Consider the following 18,937-nt stretch of genomic DNA (forward strand, 5'->3'; position numbering starts at 1 on the left):
TTTAAGATAAGGAACGATAACAAAATTTGCATTAAATGGTATGCAATCAATTTTCTTAAAATCAGCGACTCCTTCTACATAATGCGTCCAGTGAATTTTGTTAATACTGATGTATCTAGGGAATTTTGTTCACTTGATCTAGTGTCACTTGATTGTATTCGATGCTTCTATTTAATTCCAGAATAACATAAACAGAGCACAGAAATATAAGATAAATGACAATGACCTTATTAGAATGTAGTATCAATGATTAACTCCATGCAATTGAAGAAAATTTATTAAATCTAGTTGGAAAACATTTAAGAAAATACCCGAATTTTATGGAATTCCATTAAAACCGACTTCAATTGCATTTGTAATCCTACTATGGTCTCTTTGGGCATATTTAATAATTAATCTAGCTCGTATAAAGATTTACTACGATTATTTTCAAGTTTATTTTAGTTTTAATTTTTATTAAACCCTCAGTGGGAAGACTGTGTGCCATAAATTTGTAACTAGATTTAATGACGTGAGAAACGAGGTTAGAAATGCTTTCGATTTGTTAATCCGGAAAAATAATACATTTTTCATGCTCGGCAGAGTGGAATGTACAACATAGTTCGTGTACGTACATATATTTGAATTAAAAGTAAAAGTACCATGGGGTGTGAAATATTTCGGTTTCTTCGTAACGATACAATATCTATTTTCGTCGAACAATTGTCATAACAATAAATTGTTGTGACTGCCTCACTCTATTGTTTTAAAGTGTGTTAATTGTTACACTGTTATTTTACCATTGCTACATTACCCTACTTCGTTAAATTAATTAGTATAAAGTTCGTGTGCCAGTGACAAAAGTTTACAAAAAAAAGTTGACCCTGATAAACAGTTCTATGTAATTTTATATTAATTTTTAGTCAAGTGTATAATTAAGATGCCGTTTAAATTTCACCTGAAGAAAAGTCGTCAATATAACGTGGTTTCCAAGAATCAATATGTGATCTGTGTGGAGCTATTGGATACCACTACCATAGAATGTACACTAAGCATCGACAGTCTTGGTCAAGAATGCTTGGACAATGTTACACAACGTTTAGGATTGGGACAGCCAGAATTCTTTGGCCTGCGTTATATTTCTAGACATGATTCTCCACCAGCAAGATGGGTAGATGTAGACAAACCATTAAAGAAACAGCTCGAAAAAGAGGCAAAAAATTTTAGTCTCTATTTGAGAGTTATGTACTATGTAACAGATGTGCAACTACTTCAAGATGAAATGACAAGGTACTGCTGAACTACAGTTTGAATTCTTCTTGAGTTATTATTTTTAATTAATCCTTAAATACTTTATGTTTAGATATCATTATTACCTTCAATTGAAAAGTGATGTACTGGAAGGAAGATTTCATAGTAATTCTAGACAAGCTACCCTCTTAGCTAGCTATTCTATGCAAGCAGAGTTTGGTAATTATGATGCTGAAAGACACTCTATGGAATGCTTACAACAGTGTACATTATTTCCTAAGGTAATTAGGGAAAAAATGTATATAAAAAAAAAAGGACAACCTAAGATTGTTTAATTCAGTTTTTATTTTATTTTTGTCATTAGGACGTTATCCAGGCAGATCCTGGAGGTTTAGATTCTCTTTTGCATACTGCTGTATGCCAATACAAGAATCTGATTGGTGTTACCCAAGCTGCATCAGAGGAATTGTATATTTCTATTGTTATGCAGTTAGAGGGTTATGGAAATGAAACATTCTCTACTAAGGTAAATTATTAATATCTATGTCCATAACATAACTAACAATTTTCGTTTATCTATTTACAGGACAATGGTAATAACGAAGTAATACTTGGCATTTCCATCAATGGGATTATGATTGTTTATCCAAGCACACAAACAACGCAATTCTGCAGGTAGTTACTTCGTATAATATTTTAGAATATTGTTTAGAAATTAAATGCAAAACTATCTATATTCTAGATGGAAAGACATAAGTAACGTAATTAATCACAAGAAGACATTTAGAATAGAATGTCAAGCTGAGAATGAAGATGCAAAACAGTTTATATTTAACGAATCGCGCAATGCGAAGTATGTTTGGCGCTTGTGTATAGCACAACACACGTTTTACATGCAACATCAAGAATTTCGTCCATTGGAACGATCGGCTAACGGATATTTCGTAAGTAGAATTTGGTTCACGGGAAGGTGAAGTTTGAGGAACAGTGGAATAAAACGTTTATATTTTAGGATAGCGACACAAACGATTCAGGAGATCATGCAGTATCTGTAAACCTAGATAACAGGAACACGGAGGGACACACGCGATGGACAAGTTACAATGATCTTTCGACATCACCCTATCCCCCTGTAGTGTCCGTGTCGTCCACGGACATAAATAACTTACGTGCCTTACTTCCGTCATATAGACCCGCACCTGATTACGAAACTGCCGTCCAAATGAAATACAACAACGGAGGGAACCCTCCACAACCTTACTATGCTAATCAATCGACGATCGTTGGCGCAGATCTTTCGTGCCTTCTCAGTAACGTTGTTAATCGAAGTAGATATTAAATTTTCTAATGTATTATAAATACTAACAAACAAGGTTGTATCGAGCAAAAAAGGAAAGTCGTATCGAGTATTATAAGTGCTTTGAAGATGCAGTATTCTCCAACAATCATTCACACACACTTTTTCAAAAAGTACTAGGAAATTCTGTGGAGATTAATAACAAAGACTGACACGCACAACTCTACACACTGTTCATTCTCCATTCTATGCAATCAATGTATAAATGTACCACTTCTGAAGGGTAATGTTTCAGTATGTTGTGAAGAACATATCTTAATTATTCATTAATATTGTGAACAATGTCATAATTTATGTTATATTCACATAGTACTGTATTGTAAATACATGTTAATCCTATTTTTTTAATCAGTATGTTTAAGAAACTACAATGTATTTATTGTTGTAACAAAAATAAAAATTTCGTACATCTGCTCAGTGAATAATTCAAGCCACCAAAACATATATAAATTCTATGAAAATCGTTAAATATGGCAAATACATGGATAACATGATAAAACATTAACATAAAATATATCTTACTTCATCGAAACCATACAGCAAATGTAATAACAATTATTGTATTAGCAATAAATATTCTTTTATGTCATGATGTCAATGAATTAAATATTTTAATGGATTAACAAGATTCATATACTTACAACAATAAACCACTTTCACACCATCTCTCCAAATTCTTCACACAACAGTCTCATTAACTTCATATTTCTCAGCATTGCTAATAGCTTCCAATAAAGACACCGGATCAGGCTTGCTCGCTGTAGCAAAGCTATCTAAGCCAGCATCGAATAAAGCTTGCCTAGTCACAGGTCCTATAGCAACTGCTTTTATCATACTCATATCATACGATTTTTTTTTCAATAAAGCTACTATATGTTCCACGGTAGAAGGACTAAAGAAAACAAATATTCTAGGCAAATTATCTATAAATTTCAACAAATCTTGTTCTAAGGTTTCACTAGGTAAAGTTCTGTAAACGACTATTTTGCTAACTTGTATGTCATTTTCATTAAGAGTTTTTTCTATTGTTTCTCTACCAATTTCGCTGCAAGGGTATAGCAGAGGCTTTGACCCTTTCGTGACAGAAGCAACTATTTGTTCGGCTAGCTCTTTGGCATTACCAGCCTCTTTACCGAAGCAGTGCTCAGAACTTAAGTGACTTTTGGCAAAAGATTCGGTTGCTGGCCCTACACAATATACTGGCAATTTGCTCCAGGGCGGTAGAATGCTGTCGTCCTCTTCGGATGCAAGAACAATCGCCTCCGCTGCACGTCGACTTGTCAGGATGAGTCCTATTAACATAATATTAATACACGGTGGATGAAGGAGGTATTCGTGAAAGTACAATTAAGAAAACTGGAGCGAAAACGGACGTTAGAAATGTTAGTACCATGATAGGAGTACGGCGAAAGGAGACATGCTCGCAGATCCGGTGAATTCACAAACTCGAAACGTAAAGTGGGTAAATAGTTGCACGCGTAACCGGCAGTTTTCAATGTTTTTACGTACGCCTCTTGCGAATCATTCTTTTCCGACAACCCGCGACATAATACCACTCTTTCGTAACGCGGTGCCATATTCGCAAATTTAATCGTCATGATGCGCGTTAAAAGTTCTATATCGCCGCGCGTTCAAATACCGATAGTAGCGTATAATTAACTTTAGATTGCAAGCAAAACGCGTGTACAGAACGAAAGCATCTACAGATTAAATTTCGAAACACTTAATCCACGTATTAACGACACTATTCGTTTATAAATTGAAAAGAAAACGACGAACGAAAAACGCGCCAAACCAGCAATTCGTACCGTGGACTACAGGAATGTTCACAAAATGGCGGACTGCGAGAAAGAGAGTGGGTAAAGAGCATGCGCGTAGGAGCAGTGTACAGTCGTAATAAGAAATTCTTTTGGCGTCGTATTGTTGCATTGTAATCTGGCAAATGGCATTTCGACACTTGCTTTACTTTATTTGTAAGAGGGATGGTACAATAAGAACGAAATTTCCCGCCAATTTGATCTTTTTCTCGATTGTCTTAGGTAGAGTTTAGTGTCTAAAAAGTAGTCTTAAAGGACATATAATTATAATTCAGCTATAAAATCATTCCTAGACATCTACATTATGCAATCGAGCTTATATATGTAATTATGTCGGTAATTTACATGGTAGTGACACTCCATCTAGCAACAAAACGCCCAAGTTTGTCGTAAAATAGTTCTTCCTTTCTATCGCTAGAACGAATTTATCGAAATTGCATAGCTGTATAGCTGAGAATTTATTTACAAGTTAATAGAAACTTCGAATACACGAAATATAATTGAAGTATGATATAATACTAATAACCTTTGGGCCCTCTAAATCTTCTTCTTCCATCAATCTGAAACATTGAAGCACCAATGTTTACATTCATGTTCATACACCTACATTTAATAATACTTACAATTGAATGTTTGCATTCGAAAAACGTTTGTTTCAGTAGGTAGCAATTCTCTGGTACAGTTCCATCTTTTTTTAAAAGACATTCTCTGGGTGTACGTTTATGCTGAAATAAAATATTTATGTGATGAAGTACATTGTATCAAAGAATCTCATTCAAAGCTGTATCTGTATACATATACCGATAAAACACTGTATATCTTATTCACTTTAGATTTATAAACATCATGGCATCATGAGTAAACGTTAAAATAGGTACGAAAGTGTAACGCAATTACTCACAATTTTGCAACAATCACTTTCTAACAAACACATTTTCAAGTCCGCTCGAAGTGCAGCACATCTCGATTTATCTTTCAATTTTTCGCCTGATTCCGAATATCGCATCATTTTGAAGAGTAATTAATATGTAAACTTTTTTCGCAACTTTCTTACCATCGATGTTGCCGATGCACTATTGTATTTCAGTGGTTTCACAGAAGGAAACCTAACCCTTCTTTATCAATCGTATCTGATGCAAGGTCCAATACATATGGATAGTGAAAGGAAGTGGCGTTACGTTCAAAATCGACACAGTGTACAGAGAATATTTTCATCTTGAAATGTAATTTATAATTTAAATGTAGTTTGCTGATGGCGAATGGAGATAGACAATAAAGGAAATTCGCGAACAACGAAATAGTGCTAGGTAATTGACAGCTGTGGTTATCCTTAGCAATGACGTTTGATAGGTCACGTATTTAGTGTCACTCACAAGATTATTTATACCAAACTTTGTATTGCTTTATTATTGAATATTTTTTCATAGTTGTTACATCATGATATTCTGCAAAGTGTATTAAAATTTCTTCCAGACAAATGGTTTATCAACGAGGAAATCAGAGGGACGGTTCCCCGCATTATGTCTTTTTATATTCCGACGATGAGAACAGTGGAAATGAAGATAACATTCCTCTACAGTCATGTACTAAGGTTAAATCATTACCACGTAAGGTGGAAGTGATAAATGTTCAATTGAATTCAGAGGATACCTTGCAAGCTTTAGCATTGCGGTATAGATGCACGATATCAGAGTTGAAAAGGATTAATAAGATTCATAAAGAGAACGAAATATATGCTAGGCGTATTATAAAAGTTCCCATCCAACCATTCTCTATACTGACTGAGACTTTAGAACAAACTCAGAGCGGACCAGCAGATCGAAGTGAAGTAAGTATACCATCACTCGATGAAGAGGCAATAAATACAACCACCAAGGATCCATTACTAGATTCTGCAAAGAATTCATTTGTAAACGAATTACCAACAGCAGAGATTAATACAATTATATTAAATTCAGTGTGTGAGCCTTTATCATCGTATAATAGTAACAATTCATTAGATATTGCTAGCTCAGAATGTGACCAATTACTTGCTTCAACAGAAACCACTTCGAATACCTTTCATTTAATAGATACGTTTAAATGCTCTGGAGATGATTGTGGGTTATCCTGGACACAGCTTCTTGGATTTTCATTATTATTAGGTTTTGCAGGCCCTATTATATACATACTTTACATAACCGAATTTTCATCCAAGAGTCACTCAGTTACTAATCACTAGTAATACTTTAACTAAAAAATACGTTATTGTTACTATGATACATATGTTGCTAGATTCACAAGGTTTGCAATAATAGTGTAACATTATACATGACCCAGGATATTTTTAGTCAAAATTAAACTATACAACTTATTTCTAGACTTTGAAATTCAAAGTTGTGTTATTTTTGAGTACAAGTGCAATATGTATTCAGTGCTTAGAAGATATTCTTAATTTGAATATTTTTTTAAATACATTTTGCTCATCCTTGTAGGAGAGTACATTGTCTCGAATAAGTGAGATTACCTTTAAATACGAATTCATTGAAAAAACTAAAAATACTATATTCGTAAATTAGAAGTATGTAAAGAAGGTTCAGTTTTTATCAAAATGAAACTAATGTTAAATAGTATGATATATAAGTTAAAGTGCCTTTGTGATTATCTGTTTCACACAGTAGTATTAGTTAGAAAAGACGCGAATGTTTATGCTATTGCATGTGTGAATATATTCTATTAAACAGGGATTGCCAAAGATATGCCCATTGGCAGTTGAGCTATCTGTGAGAATTTCGTACAGGAGCTTTAAAGGATGTATATATTCCTTTTTAAATCTTGAGAATAAGATTTCATAAACACTTTTTCTACTATTAACAGCACTAAGCATAAACATATTAATACTATATACTATTTGTGATGTAATCATACATTTTATATCTTTAATATTGTTATTATTTTGACTAAGTATAAAAGTGTAAATTTGACAATAAGCAATTTATCGAGCGCCTTTTGAAGTTCTGTAAATTATTCTTTTGATAGTAACTTTCTTGTTGAAATCTATAAAAATATATTTTTTAACATTAAGCTGTTCTATACCCTCTACTACCTATTTATTATTCATATAATAATACGAGTGTGAAGGGGTTATAAACATTTAAGTCAAAGGATTTTGAGTACAAATATTTTTTATTTATTTATTTTTAAATTTCATAAGTTACAAATGAAGATGGTAATTCATATTTCTCATAACTTCTGTCAACCTGATGTTTCATGCCTTTTTTTTCCAATTTACAAAACCAAATTCTCCTGTAATAAATAAAATGCAAATATAGGAATAGGTTCTTACGCTATAGACATGTATAAATGATTCACAAATTATGTTCAGAATACGATATGTCATTCATTTTAATAAATTCAGAAGACCGTCGTAGGTTTCATCATTCATAATTACAAGTGTATATTTAAAATTTGGAAAAACTCACCATAGGTTAAGTTTTTATAAACTTAGAACTTTTTAAAGCTCTTTTTTGATCCTGTACCTTTGGAGACCTTCAAAACATTAAATCTCACTGTTTTACTGAGTGGTCTACATTCTCCTATAGTGACTACATCACCGATCTCCACATCCCTGTAATCACCAGTAGCAATAATAAATATAAAGACGTACCTCTGTTTAATGAAAATACATAGGATTTAAATTTTTGTTCAGTAGACGTAAAAACTACTTCATTTTGTTCTTCAGAAGACCGTCGTCTAATCTCATCATATAGTTTAAGTGTTTGGTGTAGTAAAGCATAAAATAATTGTAATGCTAACCTGAAGCAAGGACTTAGATGGACACTCATGTTACGATGACGTTTCTCAAAGCGATTATACTTTCTGATGTAATGTAGATAATCCCTACGTATGACGATGGTCCGCTGCATTTTCATTTTTTGCACAACACCAGTGAGAATACGGCCTCTGATGGAAATATTACCAGTAAAGGGACATTTCTTGTCAATGTAAGTTCCTTCGAGAGCCTGAAAGACGACATTAAAGTGCAAGTTAAATATTTTTTCAGAACGATGAATACGTTAGATTGATTACTTTTGAATGAATAGAACACTTACTTCGCGAGGTGTTTTGAATCCAAGACCGACATTGCGGCTGTATCTCATAGGCTTCCTCCTCTTGGGACCCAGACCTTTCTTACGGTTAAGAAAGATCGTGGGTTGTTTTTGAAACGCACGCTCGGTCTGTAAAAACGAGAAAATTAATTAGCGTACTATTTATTTTACTATACAACGATGAAACACGCCGTCCCATCAGTACAAACAAGTATCGACTATGCGAATGGCATAACCACGTGCAACGTTTACGATACGAGTTACAACCTTTTTATAATATTCTGAAGTAAAGGATTCTTTCTTTCCATTATCGTTTGTTACGCGAGAAATAACCACGTTGATAGCGATATTTGGCAAATGATGAAGTTAAACATAACAAATTGTACATATTGGCAGTATCAGCGTTGAACACGTACCTGATCAGCCATCTTGCCGTACTGAAAGAGCGATCAAAACCGGAAAGATGGCCACGCCACTCTATGTATTCGAATCTTGAGGATAGCCAATATAAAAAAACGAAATATCATTCGGGCGGTGTCTATAAAATAAATGAAATAATTTTGTAGGTGTTGGTATTGTTTAAGGGAAGACGAACGCATAGACTAGATGATACTTTGACTACCGTGGTCGAAGAGATCACACGAGAATCATAATACAATAATAAATTATTAAGGAAATAAACGTTGATCTAATATTATTATTTATTTATTTCATACATGCAGTTTCTTGTTGAGGCAACCTAGGTCATATATATCAACAATGTTGTTAGAGATACGAGGTTTAATAATATTTATTTTGTATCACGGAAGTACGAATTTCGACGAGAAGTAGGATGTCTCCCCACCATCGTTCAATTTGACCAATGTGCAGTCTGTGTCAGTTTTACGAAAATTGGCGTCATAGAACGTGACAAGAATTTCGTGATTAACGAGGTGAGATTTTTCAACTTATTAATACCTAAATTGGTCGTATTATTCTCGTTAACTATTCTCGTTTACTCCCAATCTGTACCTTCATCTAGTAATAGTTCATTTTTGCTGTAAATTCCATTAACATCGTAAAGAGTAGCATATCGGTTTCTTCTTACGTTCTCCACTCTGTGACAATGAAGGCTATTCTTCTATAAATTGAATTACTTTCGTTTGCGTGTTACTTCGAGTTACATAGCAGAGAGGACGACAATTTTTCTCTAGCGTTCTATATAGATGTCATCCAGAAATTATATTAAGTTATTCGTCTTCAAAGTATCTGAAAAGTACAGTCACATTGACAAAAAAGGACGTTTCCTTCGACTCCATTGTTAACCAGTTAGATTTCATTCGTTTCTCTTTCAGAAATTAATTGTATTAATCTAGGGTTGATTATAAATCGAAGGCCAAATGTTCATTCTTTAAATATATTTTCCTGTGAGTCTCAATTAACATTGAATTTTTTCATCTGAATGCATTGTAAATTTTTATCTCGTTTTTTCTCTGTTTAGGAACAGTTACATTAAGAAAGAAAAGATTGTGATCATGGAGACGACATGGATCAGCCATTTCAGTCAAATCGAGTTTCCAGAACAATCAAGAATTCAACCATCTTACCATCATCATCATACTTAGTTTTAATTTCAACCACTAGTGGCGTTGCAATCTCACGCCACTCGTTACCAACAATGATAAATGAGCCAACGATGGTAAGTCAATGTTTAGAATTTAAACCCTTTTTCGTGGACTTACCCACAACCTCATTTGAATTTTTCACCGTGAGATGGCAGCATCGTTAAGTCTCAGAAAATAAACAAAACAAACTCGACTTCTGTCGAGGTCTTAACTAAAACATAACGTAAACGTGAAAATACAATTTTATTAGCGATTTCACTCCACGAATACGTAATTATTAGCTTCGAATGTTCCTTTAATCGTACGTTATCTTTCACGTTGAACGATACCGAGATCCCATGAATTAATTACCGAGCGAATTATTATTGTGCTAACTGCGGGAACGAGTCAGAGTCGGAGATGCCCGCAGACATTTTCTACGGCGATCCAACTACTTCCAGGATCTATAAAGTCTTCGGATATTTGGTTATAAATTACGCCCGTATGTATACCGGTCGATAACTGTTCCTAACGAGGATCTTCCTCAGATGTAATCGGCACGCGTTAAAATTCCGTGTAACTACATTCGACGTATTTTCTCGTTAGAAGCACGTCGAATCTTATTACGCTGTGTGGGTCGCGATGATCGCGCACAGCGTTGTCGAAGATCGCGGATATATCGCTCAGGGACGAGTTACGTTAAGGGTGCAAGGGGTGCACGACTCTAGCCGCCTTTACAATCAGACAATATTTTTTTGCAAAATCAAAGTATTAGACTTCTGTGTTTATAACGAAACTTGTATTTTTATATAATTGTTTAAAGATCGTTTTCAGTACTTTAATTTTTAAATTACATTGTTAAATAATGATTTCATTTAATTAATTACATTTTTAAACGATTACCATTATTCTTAGATCTAATTCTCATTATTTTTAACTGATTATTTAAAAACGTAATTTAAGTATTTAAATACTGCAAATGAATTTTATTTCGAATTATATTCGAATAATCTCTTGTTTATTCTTCATTTCCGACGAATTGAAGGTTTCGAATGATTCTTGAGTACTGGATGTTCCAGTTTGGTAGGTTGGCTACGATAGTTTGAGTCCGTAACGAGGAACTCGTAAGATACCCATCGATTTCTACGGAACTGAACAACGAGATTGAGACTGCAATGGAAAATTTGTTTCATTGCGGTTTCCCGTTCACCGCTGCTCGTGGAAGTGACTAAGGTGTAACCGACGAACGAAAGCGTGACAATATGCAGAGAACTTAAGTAAAGACTGCATTTCCAATCGATTCCCACAATGGTAAACGACGCGACGTCTAACGCGATAATGGGTGTACGAGCCCGCAATTCCGATTTCCGGGTGTTTTTTTCCTGGTAGCGTTAATAAGGTGCTAGAGACCATGGTCGTACAAATTGCTTCGTATACATGATGTTCGATTTGTCGTGGGCATTGCATGCTTCTGAAAATTAGATGATATTTTAGCGAGTTTTTAGCTACCAATTCTGTCACACAATAATTTCCATTGATTACATACTATCGACACAGAAGCGTGTACCTATGGCCTATTTATACTCTCTCACTTAACAATTAGTTACGTTTATTTGCACACGGTAATAACATTATCCGTAGACAATGCATGGATTATTCCGTGCACGAGCTTCCCTCGTATCGCTTTCTTCTCCACGCACGTGCGCTGAAACACATTCACCTAAGCGTTTTCATCACTCCTGTCTCCATCGAATGCAAATCCCAGTCGCCAGTCCTCCCAACAAAGCGTCGTTACCTGCCATTTTTAACTTCCATCGAGAGCCTAGTCTCTTCTATTTCTTGCTACCTTTTTTCGCTATCAGAGGAAGCAAAAGCATTTGGAGCGGGTAGTGGTACCTTGAGTGATCACTGGAGGGATGCGTCGAGAGCTCTAGCTCTACGTTAAGAGATATATTAACGAATAAACGTGAAATATTGCATTTGTAACACAAGGAGGTTCAAGACAGTCGAGAGCTCGTAAAGAATGAACATGGAATATTGTATACGGAATTTGTATTTTGAGAGGACTATTGGTAGGTCAAGAGAATGTTTGGATGTTATATAAGGCTTTCGAACGTCCTAATGTTTGAACAATAAGGTCTTCTATGGTTCCAAATGAATGTGAACATCAAATTGAATCCAAGTCGGCAATGAACGCAATAAATCGACGTCATCGACAACAGTGATTCACCCCCGAGCGATAAGTGATATTATGGCACAGCAATTAACGATCCTCTGTATCGCGCAACTTGAATCCGTCATTGGCATCGCTTCTCGATTCACGCGAACAGGAAGAACGGTGTCCCGTTGGTGGCACGGTCGCGCAATTAGCCGCAATTGAAATTTCATCTTTCATTGAGCGCCAAATTACTTTCACCGTGCGAGCGTGAAATTATGTTTACTGTATCTGTCGGTCGGGTATTATTATATTCCAACCGGAGCGTGGCCAATCATAATTAGATTTCTTGCAACGTCGACAACTTGCCGGAGCCCTACCTGATCGTCTCACATGTTACTTTTCGCATCTAAGGCGTCGCTACTTGTCGTCGCGCCCTCCATTTTATTATCGTCGAGTTCAGAATGGTGTAATTGCGAATCATTTGCCAATTGGCGAACGAGCTTGTCATCGTTACGGGGAAATTAATTGAATCGTTTGGAAATTAATCCGCAGGTTTTTCTTCCTTCTTTTCTGGAGGACGATCGTCAGGCTGGAAGCGTCTAATTAGCTGCTGGGGCATTTAAGGGATCATTCTGGTTAAGATGCTCAAGAAAAGCCTGTTCTTGTACATTTTTTTAAGAATTTATTGTTATGGATATCGATATGAAACGTGTTGGGCTTAATAAGTGTACTCTCAAAGTACATAAAACAATTCTTTTATTTATTCATTAATTTGTCTGGAAAGTCCGTGCCGATTTTTGGTAGATGGTACACGTCTGTTTATATTGAAATGGTTAAAAACAATTAACATGGGTGCAGCCCTTAAAAGGTAGAAAGGTCGTGGAACAAAATGGTATTTACATAATTCAATAAATATATATCAAAATTCAAATGTGCCTTTGAATTTTTCTTAAAAATTAGCACGAACTTTCTGGACAACCCACTATTTGAATAACGGGGTAGGTCAAACTTGAGAGTCCTTGGTTTGCCTTCGGAATAGCGCCGAGTAACGCAGATATTGCTGTGATCGCGTTGCAAAGTTCTCGAGAGTCCTCCACGAGTTTGTTTACGGATGTTTAGCAAACATTGCGCAACGTGTCGTAATGCAGTTCTCCGGAGCGTTACAGCATCTCTAAATACGATGTTGGATGTTGCCCAAACTTCGTGAAAGACGAACGTCCCTTCGGGGCACTGGCATGCAAATCGTGGCTGACGCGAGCAGGAAGTCTCGTCAAATATTTCGGATGATACATCGACGTTGACCCGGGAGTCAAGGCGTTCCGTAGACGATTTCTTGGGAAGATGACGATATAGCATCGTGGTTTGCAAATATTAACCTTGGTCGAGGCTTTGATTGATTGGATTTTGAAGAAATAAGGCTGTCGACGCGTTAAATTGTGACTGAGGTGTCTAGGAGTGAGGATATCCTCACAGGTGGACTACCTAAGTTAGGTTTAGGGCTATTACTTCATACAGGGCTTAGATATAATGTATTATTAACTATCGTTTTCACGGATTACCAATTCTCATTCTCTCGTTCATTGTATTATCAACTCCAGTTCATACAGAGTTTGACACATGGCTCCAGATCTAATACCTTTGACTCGATCTTAATACCTCAAACGTATACAGAGAGTAGCTTTAACCCTCATAAAGAGAATCTAAGACGCAGATAATCTAACCACACCAGGTATCAATCCACTCAAGTGTACAGATTGTTGCACGCTATCTACGATCCAAATCCTCCCCAACAATGTGCACAACTTTCAAAGAGGTTAGCCATCCAAGCACTTCCAATTGCCAACTGGTAATCAATTCCCTTCCATTTCGTATTTTTCCTCGTTCAACGACCAGCAATCGTCCGTAATCTACAAGTAGTCCCATAAACCCCATTTAGCATGGATCGTTTTGAACTTAAAGACACTGATTAGATCTCCGCGCAGGGTCGTTTTTCTCGTTCAGGAAGGGAGCAATTGCGTGCTTTCCGTCGAACCGGCGCGAAATTCTCGCTCGGAGTCGGCATCACGTAAGCGAACTTAATTAAATAAGTCCGCGGACTTGGTCTCGTCGATTGCGTTCGCGCAACAAACTATCGCGCGAAAGCCGCCGCGCCGCTTCGAATGATATCGAATGCCGCTGCCTAGTGGAAGTAAACGCCTCCAACTTTAACGATCCGTATTTCATCCGTTTCTAATTTCTACGTTAGCGTGAATCGTTTCACGTTTAATGGAGAGGGTGGATGATCAGTCTTTTCGATAATTAGCAGTTTGGCCACGGACAGGTGTCATTGGCCTTCATGGGCCCAGAATTGGAGGTTTTGATAGGACGTTTGATAGAAAATAGGATCGATTTAAGTAGCATTGCTTTGCATAGTTGTTACCGTAAACTTAGAGTAGTGTGCAGAATAGTCGTATACTGGATGAATTCGAACCTTCAATTCGAATTCCAGGCAGTTTCCTTACCCAAGATGTCGAACACGTCCTTAGGAAATTTTCTCTACGAAAATAGGGTACAATGGCAATAACTTTACTTACGCTGTACGTGCAACTGAAACGCTATGTGGTTGAAATATTTTGCGTTTACTGTGATCGGTATATGTAGCGCAGCCGCGGATCGCGAGATTCAGCGTCGAAGGAAGATTTACGGGGCGCAGTGTGTAATCTCGCGTTAACGAAGTAAGTAGAACAAATAGGTAATAATAGGTAATTTCGATTTCGCCGTAGGTCAGAAAACAGAAGTCGACGGTAGCCACGACATCGATCTGGAATCCGTGCGCGTGCGCGTCGATTAAAGCCCGATTCACACCATTCCCTGTGTTACTCAACGATCTTTGCATTGGCGATCGTTCCGATTCTGGGGTCAGTTAGTCCAAGTTTCGATCTCTCTCTTTTAAATCGCAATATTTCAAGTATCACTTTACTACGTATCAAGAAACAAAACGAGATAAAGTATTCGCGAGAAAGGCATCGATCAGTCATCCCCTAGTGGCAAATCCAGGAAGTCCCGCGTATTATTACCATCGCCAGTGCCTACATATGTCGATACCTGTTTGATAGCCGATTGACACGTCCCTGCATTAATGAGCACGCAATTAGATCGATCCTATCACCGCTCTCCTCGTATTCATAGCAACAACGACACGCGAATCGCTCAACGTCTCGGGTGCTTTCGGTTAGGTAGTCGAAGGCGAAAGCGTCTCGATTCGATTGCCAGCAGCGCGCGTAACGAGGCAGGGATAAAACGGAAAGTAAAACCGCTCTATGCAGAGTAGCGACGTTATATAAATCGAGCGGAAGGTGTCGGGAAAGCCTCTGGTAACGTATCAGAATCGTATCACGGCGCGCCTGGTCCATGACGAGATAAGGATAAGAGAAGATAAAAAAAAAAAAAAGGATGATCGGTCGATGTCGACAAGCCTGTGGTGCTTTCATCTTGTCTGATCGACGCGCAACATCCGCGACCGTGAACGACCGGTAAAAATCCGCGTTTCTCATTCAATTATCTTCTTCACGCTCCTCGCTGCTCCGTTATTCATTCAGTCATTTTGCTCGGCTATTCAGCGATCGATCTTCTTGCGCTGGATGTGTTCGCGGCGCTGTATCGATAAGATACGACGGGCCCGTTCTTGTTGCGGCGCTCGGACGCGGAAGGCGGTCAGAGGAAAAAATGAAAGCGAGGAAACCCACGGCAAAACATTGTATTCGTATAATTTTGCGCCGGTTACGGGGCGCACTTTTTGTCCCTGAATCTGATAAAAGCAATTACGTGCCGCTCGAAGTTGTTCCAAGGGGGGAGGGATAGGGGCAGAGGGGGCTCCGTGGGTATCGAGCAACCCTTTCGAGTTTTTACGAGAACTATTTTCTGTATCGGGACGACCCGTATATTCGTAGTATCGTGTTTAGCGTAAAACGATTCAATCGGTTCATCGATGCGTGGTGAGAAGCCGGTGGTACACACCTGGGGAACCATGATGCAAAGTGGCGATGGCTCGATGCCTAAGTGTGAGGTCTCGAGACGTGGCTTGGAGTGGGATCGAATGACTGTTTTGATTAGAATTTATGTTGTTTTTCTTTTGGAGTGACGTGTCTTTGAGGTTTGAGTCATAATGGATAGCCATTCGTGTTAAGGAATAATATTAAAGCACCATTCGACATTTTTGCAAAGGAAATCGTGGTTCAGAATCGTCTCAGCTATCCCCCCGTTTCTGATTCTCACGCTAATTCTGTGACGCCCTGTATATTATACATCATTCTATTTAAAAAAACAGACCTGACCCTCGCATCTCCTCCACGCTTCCACCGATAAAAAAGTTATCGACATCACGTTACGTGCCCCTCGAAATCAAACAACTCTTGTCCGACGCTTTTTCTTCTATTGCTGAAAGTAAGCAAATTATTCAGGCGAGCTGTTTTAATCACCTCACCCTGTGTGTTTATCCTGTTTATATTCCCCCTGTATATCTGCTCGTTAGCCTCCAGTTTCGCATCTTTCCTCTGTCCAACGTCTTCGCAAACGGGGCGTACCGCGGAATTTAATCTTCGTCGTTGGCACCCGTACGGCGGAGCTTCTGGTGCAGCCAGGTAACCGGCTCCTACCTTCTGCCAATCAATGACTCGGCTGTATTAGACAATTCTACGGAGGTTATTAAATGTTAGAGGTTGGATGGCCCCGGCACCGAGCACAGGGGTGGACGAGGAGGAGTAGAAGAGGCAGAGAGGGTGGGTACGAGTCATGGCGGTCCGGTCGCTTCCGGAGCCGTGACTTCTGTCGAGGGCCTGTAATTAGTAATTACAGGCGAACCGGGAACAGCAACAATATGGTGTCTGCTTTGCGAGGAGGGAACGAGGAGGAATTGATGGGACGTCGATGACCTAACGACGATGATTTTTACAAGCCTTCTCCTCGATCCCCCTGCCGCCTTCCTTCCCTCTATCTGCTCGTGAGATATCGAAATACCATTGAGCATAAGTTTTCCTGGCGGAGTTACTTAGACGTGGTTACTCGGCAGATTACCCCCCCGGCTGGATATGAAATTAACACTTGCTAAAGGGTTTTTAAGTAATTACTCCCCCCTTCCTGGTGTATACACAGGGCGTTTCTTGCGTACGCCTCTCGTATCTCCTGCGACTCTAAGGATGATTTGTGGCGGGGGGGGGGGGGGGGGGGATTACGATTAATTCGCGTTTTTTACGGGGCGGTCGATCGCCGCTAGACAACCCGACGTGATTTCCGATCGCAAAAACCGATGAACGGTTAGTTATCGGGAACTAATTGGTGGGAATACAGGGTTCCTCGTTACGCGAACCGTGGCTCTTTCGTGATTTGTGTATTGGATGTAACGGAAGCAGGGGACGTCGGTGAAATTTGCCGCGGCGTTTCAATTATACCTATTTTTATCATCCGGCACAGGTTTCGCACACATTTTTCAGTTTCTTCGACTCTGGAGATTATCGCTATCAATAATAAATATATTACAAGATTCTGAACGTGATTCGCCCAACGAAGTCGATTAGAGTCCCAAGACACGCGTCAGAGAGAAATAAGCTCGGCAAAGAGGCGAGCAAGAACGGGCGTGATGGATGCTGGAAGTTCGCGCGGCGCGCATCCGTTTAATTTGTACCGGGGCCAGCTATTCGCATAAATAAATATCAGATACAGATCTGCCTGGCGTTGCGTGCGTCACCGGTAGCGTGGAATTCAACGCGCGACAGCTCGTTAGTGACAGCGGATAGAGTCGTCCTGAAGGGTCGTGCAAAACGACGAGATCGTCATTTATCATATCCGCGCGCGGTGTTCGCGCGAAACCTCGAGAATCGACAGAATAATTTTGTTTGCCGTCCTGACGACCCGCTGTTAGAACGCGCGCGGCCAATGCTAATGACTTTGGCTACTTTCTGCGGAACAGGGGCCACATTTATACTACTCCAATAAGCTGTTCGACACGTGTCCGTGTTAAGGTTTCGTTCAACACGACGAGTCCTGGTTATCTTCGAGGATGCTTGCTATTTAAGGCGGTTGGAGGGGTCGCAGGAGTTGCAAAGGCTTTTATTGATAGAGTTTTCATTGTTGCTGGGGGACTCTGAGGGGTTTCAAAGATTTCGAGGTGGTCTGGAGACTTCTGAGGATCTCAGAGGTTTCAAGATTTTCAAAAATTCTGAGGATCTCAGAAGCTCCATTCCAAGTGGTACAACAGCGTTTAGAAGACTTAATACCTTCGAGTCTCCACCTCCAGTCCCCACCAGTGTTAAGGACGTTTCCCTCAGGGTCATACATTACCCTCAGGGTTTAATGCAACTCCACCAGGGGTTTAACCCGGAGCAGATTGTGTATCAGACGCATTCGTTAAAGCCTAGCCAGGCTCCGTCCTCTCCAACCCATGGGAGCCAATGGGAACGCCGTGCTTTGACCCGGCGGACGTCGTCGGGTAACATTCATACATCTCCGGTTGGAAAATTATGCGAGACTGGATCCGTTGACTGCCGGCGTGGCCGGTCAGTAGGAGTGTCAGCAATAACGGGCCTCTGGAAGCGATGGCGTTTGAAAAACTAGAGAAAAACGCTCGATATAACGTGACAAACGACGTCGTCGTGCGGATCGAGCCTACGATCGAACCCCGCCGGAAATATCTCTGTCACTGATGGTTTTGTTTCTCCTTGCGATGCGAT

The 18,937-nt window shown here is 38.8% G+C and overlaps 6 protein-coding genes across 9 annotated transcripts in view; 3 read left to right on the plus strand and 3 right to left on the minus strand.

Annotated features, from left to right (window-relative positions):
- The first annotated feature begins 33 nt into the window (after positions 1-33).
- Positions 34-2,994, plus strand: LOC128894193 (tyrosine-protein phosphatase non-receptor type 14). The gene is made up of 7 exons (XM_054155761.1): positions 34-606; positions 903-1,269; positions 1,343-1,511; positions 1,595-1,756; positions 1,817-1,905; positions 1,973-2,174; positions 2,243-2,994. Exons 2-7 carry the CDS (start codon positions 920-922, stop codon positions 2,567-2,569), a joined length of 1,299 nt encoding a protein of 432 aa, XP_054011736.1. The 5' UTR covers positions 34-606; positions 903-919; the 3' UTR covers positions 2,570-2,994.
- Positions 2,995-3,265: 271 nt separating this feature from the next.
- LOC128894194 (uroporphyrinogen-III synthase) lies at positions 3,266-4,403 on the minus strand. Its single transcript, XM_054155762.1, has 2 exons — positions 3,978-4,403; positions 3,266-3,879 (listed from the first exon to the last, which is right to left on the minus strand). The coding sequence occupies exons 1-2, from the start codon at positions 4,183-4,185 to the stop codon at positions 3,266-3,268; spliced, it is 822 nt and encodes a 273-aa protein (XP_054011737.1). The 5' UTR covers positions 4,186-4,403.
- A 440-nt stretch (positions 4,404-4,843) lies between these two features.
- Positions 4,844-5,448, minus strand: LOC128894198 (cytochrome c oxidase assembly factor 5). Its single transcript, XM_054155768.1, has 3 exons — positions 5,306-5,448; positions 5,028-5,129; positions 4,844-4,964 (listed from the first exon to the last, which is right to left on the minus strand). The coding sequence occupies exons 1-3, from the start codon at positions 5,411-5,413 to the stop codon at positions 4,923-4,925; spliced, it is 252 nt and encodes an 83-aa protein (XP_054011743.1). The 5' UTR covers positions 5,414-5,448; the 3' UTR covers positions 4,844-4,922.
- Positions 5,449-5,569: 121 nt separating this feature from the next.
- On the plus strand, positions 5,570-7,436 carry LOC128894195 (lysM and putative peptidoglycan-binding domain-containing protein 3). Its single transcript, XM_054155764.1, has 2 exons — positions 5,570-5,711; positions 5,878-7,436. The coding sequence occupies exon 2, from the start codon at positions 5,882-5,884 to the stop codon at positions 6,623-6,625; it is 744 nt and encodes a 247-aa protein (XP_054011739.1). The 5' UTR covers positions 5,570-5,711; positions 5,878-5,881; the 3' UTR covers positions 6,626-7,436.
- A 114-nt stretch (positions 7,437-7,550) lies between these two features.
- Positions 7,551-9,022, minus strand: LOC128894196 (40S ribosomal protein S11). Its single transcript, XM_054155765.1, has 5 exons — positions 8,909-9,022; positions 8,496-8,621; positions 8,200-8,405; positions 7,866-8,011; positions 7,551-7,689 (listed from the first exon to the last, which is right to left on the minus strand). Exons 1-4 carry the CDS (start codon positions 8,918-8,920, stop codon positions 7,888-7,890), a joined length of 468 nt encoding a protein of 155 aa, XP_054011740.1. The 5' UTR covers positions 8,921-9,022; the 3' UTR covers positions 7,551-7,689; positions 7,866-7,887.
- Positions 9,023-9,101: 79 nt separating this feature from the next.
- Positions 9,102-18,937, plus strand: part of LOC128894197 (uncharacterized) — a 54,445-nt gene continuing 44,609 nt past the window's right edge. The window contains exons 1-2 of one of the 4 annotated variants that reach the window (XR_008461478.1): positions 9,102-9,424; positions 9,973-10,170. Coding sequence is in view for 2 of the 4 variants with exons in the window: in XM_054155766.1 (XP_054011741.1) it covers positions 10,018-10,170 (153 nt within the window). In the remaining 2 variants the exon portion in view is untranslated. Of the gene's footprint in view, positions 9,425-9,518; positions 9,899-9,972; positions 10,171-10,490; positions 10,578-18,937 lie in introns of those variants that run through there. The other 3 variants (XM_054155766.1, XR_008461479.1, XM_054155767.1) reach the window with 3 other exon arrangements.

The sequence above is a fragment of the Hylaeus anthracinus genome, unplaced genomic scaffold (assembly GCF_026225885.1).
Source record: "Hylaeus anthracinus isolate JK02 unplaced genomic scaffold, UHH_iyHylAnth1.0_haploid 3, whole genome shotgun sequence".
NCBI lineage: Eukaryota > Metazoa > Arthropoda > Insecta > Hymenoptera > Colletidae > Hylaeus > Hylaeus anthracinus.